Below are 12,875 nucleotides of genomic sequence, written 5' to 3'. Positions count from 1 at the left end.
CACATTTAAAAAGATACTCAAATGGTATAAAGGAGTTTAAATTTTACAACAACAAAAAATTACTAACTTCTTTGATAAAAGAAAAATGCAGCGTTAGAAATAAATCATCCACTTCTCAAATTATGAAATGAAAAGTCTTTCTTGACATTACAGACTCCTCTTGTAATAGTTGGGCAGCTTTTAGCATGTTTTCCAGATAATTTTGAGGATTTATCGGTAATGAGATCTTCTAATTCTTTGAGGCTGGAGTCCCTCTTTACCATTACCCTAATTTCCATCTCCATCCACAGATTCTGCAAAGGTACAATCGTTGACAGAAAGCTGGTTTGATAAGCGAGTCCCTTGAAATCTCGCTCCTCGCAGTCCTCTCGCGATGTTCTACAACTGCTCCAAACATCCCAGTTGCCAAATAAGCTAAAGCTAGGCTAACTAGCTGATATGCTGCTAAGTTTACACAAAGTCTCAATGAAGAAGCTTTCTGAGTGATTGGGACATGGAGTTGAGAAGTATCAAGGACCAGGTAGTAAACACGGATTTTGCAGTGATATTAATGAACTTTGGCAAACTTCCTCGACTCTTCACTGTGGTTCACAGCTGCTAGTCATCATAGCTGCACTACGAGGAAAGTTTTCCTTCAGGCTAATTGTGTCACAGATCCTTTACCATCGAGATTTTGTTCCATTTCTTTGAAGGCTGAGAGGAAAGGCATTTTAAAAACACGATTTTCAAAGTTTTTATCCTTTACGAGCTTTGCGTTTTACCTCAATCGGAGAGTATAAAGTGATTTAAATGGCATATCCCTTACTGCTCTTTATTGTATGTGTTGACTGTCCAATGTCTTCTCTTCAGTCTCCTCTGATACAGGCCATATTCAGCCGAAATGCCGAAGATGTTGCATTTTTATTGGAGCACAACGAAAGTGTCAACGCTCAGGTAGGAGCATCCTGTCTGGAGCTGATGTTGTGATGTCAGAGTTGTTTGCTACGCATCTTGGACAAATCCTTAAGTCTATAAAGTTATCACTTTTTACAATTTTCCTATGACTATAGGATGTGTATCAAATATAGTAATTCACTTAGCACTTATTTCAGATAATCTACATAAATCACAAAGAATAAGAGGTTTGGTACAAGATTGTATAATGACCATTAATATAGCAGTATAATCAGTATGTGGCTCTGCTTTCTACAACTGCTAATTATTATTGATTGATAGGCTTATTTAAGTCAAAGATGAAGTTTAAAAGCTCAATAAATTGCTGAAGTGTTTGGTAAAATTTCAACTTTAAACCGTTAAAACTTAAGAGTAGAAGAAAATGTGCATTTGTTCAAAGTGACCTTCCACTTTTGGGCTCTCTGTGTTTTCCTTTTACTGTCACACCTTTATTATCCTGACAGTACATTACAGGTAAATGAAAACGTGCAAACCAGCCAGGTGTGTCTGGTGCATTTTTAGTTAAAATATTCCTGTTTGAGAATTTTTTTTTTTCTGACACTAAATTTTTAAAAATGTTTCAAATATCAGGACCAAGAACAAAGCACACCGCTTCATGCTGCTGCTTATTTGGGTGATGTTCATGTCATGGAACTACTTATAAATGCAGGTAAACCAAAGAAGTCTCGATTACTGCATAAGGACTAAAACTTACAAACAGTCTGCAGCTGAAAAACTTGTTTTTGATTTTGCTCTCTATGACAGGAGCAAATGTAAACTCTAAGGACCAGGGCTTGCTCACTCCTTTACATCGAGCCGCAGCCTCGAGAAATGAAGTACTTTTATTTACTTTTTTAAATCAAAGGCATTTGAATAAGCAATTACTTGACTTTACAGTCTGACATGTGATATGTATATATATATTTTTTATAATCACAGAGGGCTGTACAACTGCTCCTAAAACACAAAGCAGAACTCAACGCGCGGGACAAATTCTGGCATACTCCCCTACACATGGCAGCTGCAAACTGGGCCACAGGTTGCGCTGCAGCCCTCATACCATATGTTTGCAGCCTGGATGTTGCGGACAAACTGGGAAGAACACCTCTACATCACGCAGCACACAGCGGGCACGCTGAGGTAACCTGTAAAGACGACAGAAAAAAACATCTGAACATGTTATGTCCTCTTTTAACTCTTTGTGACCACATTTAAGAGCAGATTTACTTCCTTTAATAAAGCACATCATGCTTTGAACGTCTTGTTCTGAAATATTTTGTCTGTGTGTAAAAGTATAGCTTGTGGTTTCTAATTGACAAGCTTGATGTCTGGGTGTCTTGCACAAGCGCATATGTTTACCCAGGTGTTGCGTTTTACAGATGGTGAACTTGTTCTTGCGTAAAGGAGCCAGTGCAAATGCCAAAGATAAGAAGGACAGACAGCCAATACACTGGGCTGCACATCTCGGTGAGTAAAGTTATATATAAAAACTCTTTAGCTTAAATTAAAGTTTTAAATATTTGAAAAACCTTCAACAGCTTTGTGAAGTATGAGTTTCACAGTTTTCCATCCTGCATCTTTGGTAATGTAAGCCTATTGTGAACAATTTTAACTGAAAAAAAAAAACACACCATGAGAACAAATTTGAAGGGTTTTATTTTATATTTTAATGTGGCATGTACTACCTGTTGTACAGTTCAACTAAAAAGCAAAGAAATCTATTAAAACTGTACAAATAAGCTGCAATTACCTGATTCATATTAAACTGATCCTGTGCTAAAGCATATTTTGATTCAATTTCCTCATCAACATCTTGACAATGTTTAGTAACTTTGTGAAAGTTCTGAAAATCTGTAAGATTTTAAGGATCTCTGGCTTCTTGTTACAGCAGTCAGATGAGAAAAGACTTTAAACAAGTTTCAGTTGGCTGGTTATGTAGCAAGAGCTTCTCCTATTTTGTGAACACAGATTCCTGAAGTAAATGTAAGTCTCTTCTTGCAGGACATTTGGACGTTTTGAAGCTGCTGATGTCCTACATTTCAGATGTGGCGTGCAAAGACAAACATGGTTACACGCCGCTCCATGCTGCGGCCGCCAGCGGGCACCTGGATGTGGTCAGGTGTCTGTTGAGACTCCAGGTGGAGGTAAAAGCTGCTGTAGCTTAGTCAAATAAATTATAAGTTTCAATACTTTTAAACATAAATAATCTGTCTGGTGAGAAAGAAAAATACTTTCTCAATTGAGCGAGTGTTATTATTTTGTTTTCCCTCTCTGATTTCAGCCTGATGAGCCAAACAGCTTTGGGAACACGGCGCTTCACATGGCCTGTCACACGGGCCAGGACTCTGTAGCCACTGAACTGGTGAACTGCGGCGCCAACATCAACCAGCCCAACCACGAAGGCAACACGCCGCTGCATCTGGCCACCATCTCCTCCAGCGGCGTGCTCTGTCTTGAGCTCCTGGTCAACAATGGTGCTGATGTCAACGTCCAGGTGAAATGTGTCTATAAAACCAAAAGTATTTGTAGAAAGGATTAAAAATGGATTTCTAGATTTACTGCATTTAATAATTTATTTAAATGTTACAGCTACTACTCATGAGGATTTGGAAAAGTACTTAAAAAGTTTGTTTAGGTGCTGAAGATTTTTGAAAATGCTTAAACTAAACATTTTGAACACTGGTTTTAATCTTTAACTACAAGTAGATTTCCCCTTCACACTTTTGTGAAACTTTTTTTTATAAAAAATGCTTTTAGTTGAAAATATTCTTGCATGAAAATGACTAAGATTTAATAGTTGTAGGTGAAAAAAGAAAAAAGAAAATCCATTAGACACACTTCAGTTGCCCAGGAGTTCATGTTTCTGTATTTACAAAGCTGTTCTCATTAAGCAAAAAAAATAAAATAAAATATGATTAAGGTAAAACAGTTTTTCCAAGGTTTCTGATTAGTAACTTTCCTTTCACTTTTGTTAAAATTACACCCCAAAAAAGCTGCTTAATTAAAGCTGAGCAAATCCAGTCGAAGTAAAATCTTCATTTAGTTTTTTTATTTGTATTTTATACATGAAAATTGGAAATGAGTCTGAATTTGCTTTGAATGTGTTCAAAACAAGAATTAAAGATATATTAAATGTTAATTATTAATGTATTCAACAGAACAAAGAAGGAAAAAGCGCTTTACACATGGCTGCGATGCACGGACGCTTCACAAGCTCCCAGATTCTGATCCAAAACGGTAACACACATCCTGCTGTACGATGTGACTGTTGGTGATTAAAGGGTTTGTCATATGCAAGATTTGTCTTCTTCATTCAGGAGGTGAGATTGATTGTGTGGACATAAATGGAAACACTCCACTCCACGTTGCTGCCAAATACGGTCAGGAGTTGCTGACCAGCACTCTGCTGACCAACGGAGCTGCCAGAGGCAGGTGAGTCTGTCCGGATGAGAGTCTTTTAAATCATATCTATGGTTAAAAAAATGATTACAAATCCTGGTCCTTGATGAATTCTCAAAATCATTCACTGTATGATTTTTATTATTGGTTGCAGAGATTAATAAATTAATTAATGTGATCTGTAGACAGGGGGTTCATGGGATGCTTCCTCTACATTTTGCGGCTCTGTTTGGCTCCCCAGATTGCTGTCGCAAGTTACTTTCTAACGGTGAGGATCCCTTTAAGTCCACCAGCTCTCTATTAGGATCTTAGCTGTCATCATGATGGATTTAGCTATGGCTGAAAACATTTTGGTTTTTCTTTGTTGTTGTTTTTGCCTCAGGCCAGTTTTACAACGTGATTCAGGATGGCCAAATCCCAACCCTGGAGTTTGATATAAACACCCAGGACGATTGTGGGAGGACCTGCCTACATGCAGCTGCCTCTGGAGGGTGAGAGATGAGACATAATCGAACTCAACCCGGCTTCAGATTGAAGTTTGACCAAAAAACGAAAATCTGGTACTGGACTAAATGGAAGAACTGAACTATTTTGATTATTTAATTAGCTGACATTACTCTTCTGTGAGTTTTGTATCCGCATTTGCATCACTTTTAGAGAGGACGTCTCCCTGTAATTAAAAATTTGACTAAAGTTTGGGTGTTTGTTGTGTGTAGAGCAGGTACTACATTTAATAAAACCATCTGTGATGTAGCCGCAATATCTTTTTTTTCTTTCTCAGCTTCATTTCCTCTCTGCTAAACAGTCAAATAAACGCCATTAGTGAAACTTTAATCCTTTTTTCATTTGTGATCATAAGATATGTTGAATCCTTCTTAGATATTATATATTCTCTCTGATATTTGTTTGTTTTGCAGAAATGTCGAGTGTCTTAATTTACTGGTAAACAGTGGAGCTGAACTGGATATAAAGGACGACTTGGGGAGGTAAGCACCACATGCAGCGTGGCATAAAATGATTTTAAAAATTTTTTAACCCTCTCTATTTTGTCTCTCAGATCTCCTCTGCACTACGCTGCAGCCAATGGGAACAGCCAGTGTACAATTTCTCTAGTGAGAGCCGGAGCGGAGCTCAATGAGGCGGATCTGACGGGCTGCAGCCCTCTGCACTACGCTGCTGCTTCACACACTTTCTGTGGGTGAGAACCGTTTCCTGTCATTTTAATCAAAAACTTTCTCAAGTTTCTCATCAGCCGTTTAAGATGAAACTCAACTGATTCTTGTCATCGGACAGGGAACTGTATTGTGGGGTTTTTTGTTGTCCGACTCAGTTAACTTTACTTGTTTTTATTCAAAGAGGAGGAACAAAATACAAGCCAGACCTCAGTGAGGAAAGAAAACAAGAAGCCTCTCTGTAAGTAAATCTCATTTTTAGTTGAAAACTTGGTGAATTTAAAGTGCATCTTACCTTAATCCAGTGTTGTTTTTTTTGCATGTTGCTTCAAAGCACATGCAAAATGAGCTGTGTATAACAATAACACTTTAGTTGATTTTGCCATGAGAAAATTTAAAACAGAAATGTTCTCTAAAGCTAAACTCAGATTATCAGAAGGGTCATTTTTCTTATTTATTTTTCAGGGACAAAAACACTGAAGCGTCTCATTCTTTCTGCTGATTTCAGGTGTTTAGACTTTTTGCTTGACAACGGTGCAAATCCCACTCTGAAGAACAGCAGAGGTTACAGTGCTGTTCACTATGCAGCAGCTTATGGGAACAAGCAACATCTAGAACTGGTCCGTTGTGGCTTTTATGTATTTCTTTTTACATTAGTTACTGCAGCCTGCAACTAATGGCTTTTTTATTATTATCTTGCTCCTACAGCTCTTGGAGATTTCTTTTAATTGTCTTGAAGAGGTTGAAAGTAATATTCCAGTCAGTCCTCTGCACCTAGCCGTGAGTATGACGACTGTAAGTGTGTCATAGCAACCTTTTATTTCTACTACCGGTAATTACTGTATGTCTGCAGGCCTACTATGGGCATTGTGAGGCACTGCATTTGCTTTGTGAGACGCTAGTCAGTCTGGATGTGCGGGACATTGAAGGCCAGACTGCGCTCCACCTTGCTGCAAAGAGAGGCTTTTCCAAATGTGTGGAGGTCCTTTTGGAGCACCAGGCTTCCTACACGTTGAAGGAATACAAGCAGAAGCGGACTGCTCTGCATGCTGCAGGTATGTACTGCAAAAACACAAACTCTTACCAAGTGTTTTGGGTCTAGTTTCTATTGCACATATCTTGGTCCACTTGAAATAAGACAAAAGCAACTTGTAGGGAGAAATGGCTTGTTTTTAGTCAATAATTCCTTAATATTGATGAATAAGCAGTGAAGTAATCTTCCAGTGGAGCAAGACATGTTTCATCATTATTAGGAATAATTGACTTAAAACAAGCTCCTATTTCTTGCTGGAAAGTTACTTGTAAGTTAGTTTTGTCTTATTTCAAGTGTAATAAGATGTTTGTACTAGAAACTAGTTAAGAATACATATTAAGATTTTGTGTTTTTGGAGTATAGCCAAATGTGTTAACTAGTTTTAGTTTCTTTTTCACAGCTGCTGAAGGCCAAGTGGACTGTCTGCTTTTACTGGTCAACGGGGAACAAAGTGCTGGCATCATTGACGCTCAGGACACGCAAGGACAGTGAGTGGCCGTGTGGTTTCACTTTTTTCCAACGCTGATTAAACGCATCTTTTTTTTTTTCGTTGACATGACAGAAAAAATTGAAATGAAAACATTTTTTCATGGGATAGAAAATGAATATTAGATTTCATATTTTGTTGCACAAAGTTAAATCGATAATAAAAAGGTAATAAACAAGAATAATATTTTGATATGCAGTAAATATCTTGATCTTGATTCATTTAGAAAGTATTATGAGAAATATACCCAATATGCACCACATGTATTATAAGAAGCTAATTTTCCCAGCCAGGATAATTTCGCCAGCCTTATTCAACAGTGAATCCTGTTTGTTTTTTAGGACAGCTCTCATCCTGGCAACTTTGGGACGTCACACTGACTGTGTCCACATCCTGTTGGAGAAAAATGCAAATCCGGATGCTGCAGATAAACGAGGCTTTACTGCACTGCACAGAGCTGTGAGTTGCTGCACATCACATTGCAGTTCTTCATTTTAGCTTCATTAGAACTTTAATTTAATCCAGAATCTGTTTCATGGCTTGCTTGTTTTGCAGGCCATGTTGGGTAGTGAGGATTCTGTTTTGGCTCTGCTGGAACATGGGGCTTCTGCCCTGTGCAGAGACGCTCAGGGAAAGACGCCGCTCCACCTCGCTGCATCCTGTGGTCACACAAATCTGCTCCACATGCTGCTCAGAGCTGCAAAAAAGGCTGACCCTCTGGACTCCATGCTAGACTTCAGGGCCTTCACACCCACACACTGGGCTGCTTACCATGGTGACAATTTGGTCTAATTTTGTTTTAGTCCATTTTGTCTAATTAAATTAATTCTTAACTAATTAATAAATGAGCAAATAAGGACAAGAATACAACTAGAATATGTAAGAATCAACCTTATTATATTTTGTCTTCTCAGGTCACGAAGGATGTTTACATAATTTGCTTGAGAACAGACTTTATAGCAACCAGGAAGGAAATCGCTTCACGCCGCTGCATTGTGCTTTGTGAGTATTGTATTAAACTTTAAGCACAAATTTTATGCATTAAATCTGATTATGTTAGACTAGATTTATTTATTTAAAATGCTTTTGGCTTTCCACACAGAATCAATGGACATGATGCTGCTGCTGGGCTTCTAGTAAAGATGATTGGCTCTTATATTGTTCACACTAATGATACCAAAGGACGGTGGGTTACATTTTCACATCAAAAACACTTGCACTGAAATTACTCCTTGAATCTAAAGTGATATAAATGCAAATGCATTTTAATTTAGGGAAATAATTAAAAATAACACCAGGAAGATATCCATTATTTTTGTTTTATAGTCTTCAAAAATATTCATATGCCTTGTCACTAAGGCTCAACAATATGGCCTAAAATCAACATAATGATGTACTGTGCAGTTCACCTGACCTGGGAATCTCTTGAGATGTGAACAAATTGGTGTTTAGGTGTTCTTCAAACAATCTGACTGAGGTTAAGTAAGTTTTTAAAAGATTCAGAAAAGCTTCAGCAAATCTAAGACCTCTGAAATGTGACTCTACAAAATAATAGCACACATTTCGTTTTTTGTTGTCCGTTTTTATTAGGATTTCACAGAAAATCCTAATAAAATATACAAGTGTGAGGTTGTAAAATGACAAAATGAGAAAAACTCAGAGGGGTATAAATAAAGTATCCCACACATTGCTTTTTTTATTATCAAATGGCAGAAAAGATTAGCATATTAAATGAAATATTTAACGGATATCCCAGCTTAATATTTATTGTTTTGGTTTATTTTATGGCAGCTTGGGTAAGTTTTAATTCATTCTGCTGTTGTTTGGATGTGCAGGACGCCTCTGCATGCAGCTGCTTATTCAGGGAGTGTTGCTGGGCTCCAGCTGGTTCTGGCCCACGGGGCGCAGGTCAATGCCGTAGATCACTCTGGATGCTCGGCTGTAATGGTTGCAGCAGACTGCGGACAGACCATGGCTGTTGGTACGTAACTAAAGATTGTTTGGACCAAAGGTATCTTAGGCTCTTGACTAGGGAGTCAAGTTCTTAATTAATGAGTTAATCTAAAGTTGATTGTTTTTATCGATCGACTGCGCACGGCTGAATTTAAGGTGTTAAATTAAGGAACTTGTCAAAAAGTTATATTTCAAAAACAGAACCCCATAAAGTGTATTTTCCATCCCACTTTTTTTTTAGATCGTTTCTCTTTTCTGCTCTGGTTTGGCTGGCATCTTCTTCTTCTTTTTTTCTATTATGGTGGATCGCAAATAACTTCAAGGCGCATGAGTGTGTAGCAACATTACTTTGCATCCATTAAATTATATTATTCTGTATTCAGAAGATAATTAAGGCTTTCCTTAATTTGTAAATATCCACTATGTTTCCTTCATTTCCCAATATTTGGCCGCCATCTTTGTTTCTGGCTCCGTTTAAGGACCAAGGGGGCCCTCTTCTGGATGGCGGCCAAACTACGACATTTAAAAAAAGGAAATAATTTTAGTCTAATAAACCATTAATCGTAAGTCGATTAATTATTTGCATCCCTACTTTTGACTATTTTTTGCTCTTGTTTTCTGTAGTTTTGATCTTCTAGTGCTCTACTGCTTACAGATTGTTTTACATCCTGTTCAAAAACGTAAAGTTTATGATTGTGATGTATAAACCTGTTAGTTGTTGCTTGTTATCTGCCTTTCAGAGTTCTTACTGCTCAAGGCGAAGCCAGACCTGACCCTGGTGGACGTCAACAATAACACAGCACTTCACTTAGCCTGCAGCAAGGTCACATACGCACAAACCTATCCGCTAGTACTCTTTATGATTGGAGTGGGAACTAAAATTTGGTTCTAAGCAGCATTGTTTAGGCTCGTTGTGCTTCTGTCTGCAGGGTCATGAGATGTGTGCTCTGTTGCTCCTTGGGGAAATCACAGACTCCTCCCTCATCAACGCAAGAAACAACTCCCTCCAGATGTGAGTTGCTGTAAAGCTCTGAGCACCACACCAGCATGACAGCGCCTGAAAAAGCCTTTCATTAAAATGTCAGCCGTGACAATGTGGATACATTTTCTGATGAAACTATAAAACCTGTTTGTCCTGCAGGCCTCTTCATATTGCTGCGAGAAAAGGCCTGGCCACTGTTGTGCAGGTGTTGCTGAGCAGAGGAGCAGCAGTCATGGCTGTAGACGAGGACGGTAAGTGAGAATATTCATTTCTGAGGGAGATCGTTAAAGGAGTCCAAGTTTTCTAACCTGTTGATCTTCATCAGGCCACACCCCCGCTCTGGCTTGTGCCCCAAACAAAAACGTAGCCGACTGTCTGGCGTTGATCCTCTCCACCATGAGGCCGTTTCCTCCTAGAGAGGCGGACGCAGCCTCCCATTTCAGCCCCATCCTGAAGAACTGCAGCATCGCTGCCACCTGCGGGTCCAACGGCAGCTTGTGTCATGCTTAAAGCTCACACAGACACTGATGAAGGGAGAGTTGATCAACATGCAGCTGCAAGTTATGAACATGTGGCAAGCTGCTACACATCATGTATATCGTCCTGCATGAATAGAAATATTTGCTTCTCTCAAATCCAGTCATTTATGTTACTAATATTTGTAGCGATTTTAGATTGACTTTTTTATTAAGTCACATACTATGAAGAATTTATTGGGGGCGTTGTCGAGAGCGCACTAAGCAAGCTTTACTTCACCCCTCTACAAGTCAGTATTTGCTTTTAGGAGATCTTTATAAGTCAGTTTGGGAATTTTTCAATCTGAGCCCTGTTTTTTCTGCTTTAAATGGAAATTATTGTTGGGCACAATTTCCAGGATGTCGAATATTTTTAGATGATCATGACATGCAACAAATTTTAATGAGACTTCCCTGTTGCCTGAAAGGTTTCTACACATATAGATTTTGATTTCTGTGGTTTCCAGACGCAGATAAGTATAGAAACAATTTTGTTTGCAGACTTTTCCCATTATCTCTCCTCTTGTTCTTCCTTCTTTGCGTCTGTCCCCTGTGTTTTTTTTCTTGTTTCCTCTTTTTTTTTATCTTAGTGTCCTGACTCACTTACTTTCTTTTGAACTTATTTACTTTCCTATGTTCTTTATCAATTCCTTCCTTGTGTTGTTTCTTTCTTTCTGCCTGTCGTTTAGTTTTATGTTTTAAATCATTTAAAATCTGGTGACCTTTTGTATTTTCTATTTAAAATCAAAAGAACTGGGAAGTCTGGGAAGACTGGTATTTTTCAAAAGAAATATGTAAGAATCCTGTATTTTAATAATAACCATTGAGCTGAATGGTTTGTCTAGTTGTCAAGTAAGTCAGACTTAACCTTTCTGTGCCCTTCAACAAACTGTACCTTACATTTTAGGGAATATTTTGAGAACGCTCGTTTCTCATAAGCTTTGCAATAATGTGTTGCTGTTGTGCGTTTTACAAATGCTTTCGATTTACTCTTTCAAAACATCTAATAGATGCTGTAAACTTTTTATGCAATTCATAAGACTATTTTCTTATCGTGAGTAGCACTATTGTAATTATTATTACTATAAATGATCATTTATAACATTTAATTTTTAAAAAAGATGTAGTTTTGATCATATTATTTACAGAACAATGTGTATTTATGAATATCCTAAAATGAAGGCCATCTTTTACATGGACTATCTATAACATTCAGTAATGAAGGAATAACCTCAGGTCATTGCATTCAGCACTGAAGGTGTATTAATAAACATTTTTATCTGGATGCTTCAGGTTTAAATGTTGCCTGCTTCAGTGCAATTTGTTAGCGAAGTAAGAGATTTCAGATGCTAAATGTTTTGATGCTAAAGTTTAAAGAAATTGGGAGTATCATTTATTTTCTCATTTATTCATATTTTTGGCCAGTTTAAGACCAAAATATGGTCAAATGAAACAATTTTCAACAAATGTTGGCACTAAGACATTTTATTTTTCTTTACACATTTTTGTCTATTTTTTGTTTTTAAATTATTTTGTCTTTAAAATGAAGATGGTCTTTTTTTTTGTGACACTAAAGACGAACTCAGTTTACTTGAGTTTTTATTTTGTTATTTTTATTCTAATTCTCTCTTTATTTGCATGTATGCCCTTTCCCAACAGTTTTTTGCTGTTTTTAGCTTTGAATAATTATGGTGACAATACATTAACCATCGCTCTGTTCATGAAAACCATTTTTTTTTTTTTTTTTGCTAAATGATACCTCCTTTTGTATCTAAATATGGCTTTAAACCATTTGCACAACTAAACAACCTACTTCAATAATCTGCCATCTGTTAATAAAGATATTTTATCTTTGAAGCTAAAAAAAATACTTACAAATACTTTTATTGTTTGCAGAATCTATTCTGTAGCAATACAATGCATTTCACCAAGGTTTTTAAGACTTATGCCTTTAATACTGACTTTTGTTTTACCTTTGGTTATATTTATGACAAAGTAAAAAGGAAACGTTAATACCAGTGAAGTGGCTTCTGCTCATTTTTCTTGTCTTTTGTAGCTGAAATGTTTTAGTTATACTCTTTTTATCAGTGTTTGAAATGACAGCGCAACACAAGATACTGCATATATTTAAAATGTAAAGTGATTAACAGTTAGATGAAACTGAAAAGTATGGTGCATTTCTGTTACTTTGTTGCACTGCGTTTTGATTTTTGCCCTTTGTCAGCCTATAAGAGCCCAATTAAATTAATTAAAGTTTATGATTATTACATTACAAAATATGAACACTTTTAAGGTGCTTTGAATACTTTTTAAGGCCATGTTTTTCATATTCGTCGCCGCTACATATGACGAATGTAGCGAAACTGGGAACAGTGTTTTGTCCTCTCTTGGCTGCCATCAT

The 12,875-nt window shown here is 37.3% G+C and overlaps 1 protein-coding gene across 1 annotated transcript; it reads left to right on the top strand.

The window, feature by feature from the left end:
- The first annotated feature begins 80 nt into the window (after positions 1-80).
- Positions 81-12,497, top strand: ankrd52b (ankyrin repeat domain 52b). The gene is made up of 28 exons (XM_028004182.1): positions 81-520; positions 850-933; positions 1,525-1,603; positions 1,699-1,769; positions 1,873-2,073; positions 2,313-2,400; positions 2,935-3,077; positions 3,215-3,427; positions 4,092-4,170; positions 4,251-4,365; positions 4,518-4,600; positions 4,715-4,823; positions 5,250-5,318; positions 5,390-5,530; positions 5,689-5,745; positions 6,013-6,124; positions 6,213-6,284; positions 6,358-6,559; positions 6,938-7,025; positions 7,366-7,483; positions 7,580-7,799; positions 7,939-8,026; positions 8,127-8,210; positions 8,860-9,005; positions 9,718-9,800; positions 9,907-9,989; positions 10,119-10,210; positions 10,285-12,497. The coding sequence occupies exons 1-28, from the start codon at positions 494-496 to the stop codon at positions 10,467-10,469; spliced, it is 3,132 nt and encodes a 1,043-aa protein (XP_027859983.1). The 5' UTR covers positions 81-493; the 3' UTR covers positions 10,470-12,497.
- Positions 12,498-12,875: the final 378 nt, after the last annotated feature.

This window comes from Xiphophorus couchianus, chromosome 20, assembly GCF_001444195.1.
Source record: "Xiphophorus couchianus chromosome 20, X_couchianus-1.0, whole genome shotgun sequence".
Taxonomy (NCBI): Eukaryota; Metazoa; Chordata; class Actinopteri; order Cyprinodontiformes; family Poeciliidae; genus Xiphophorus; species Xiphophorus couchianus.
The sequence above is the reverse complement of the archived record's forward strand: the minus strand, read 5'-3'. Positions and strand labels throughout refer to the sequence as shown.

Excerpts from the sequence above, each read along its gene's own strand:
- ankrd52b (XM_028004182.1), top strand. The coding sequence starts at position 494 with ATGGAGTTGAGAAGTATCAAGGACCAG. Across the intron at positions 2,401-2,934 it reads ACACTGGGCTGCACATCTCG|GACATTTGGACGTTTTGAAG; the intron begins GTGAGTAAAGTT and ends CTCTTCTTGCAG. Across the intron at positions 7,026-7,365 it reads GCTCAGGACACGCAAGGACA|GACAGCTCTCATCCTGGCAA; the intron begins GTGAGTGGCCGT and ends TTTGTTTTTTAG.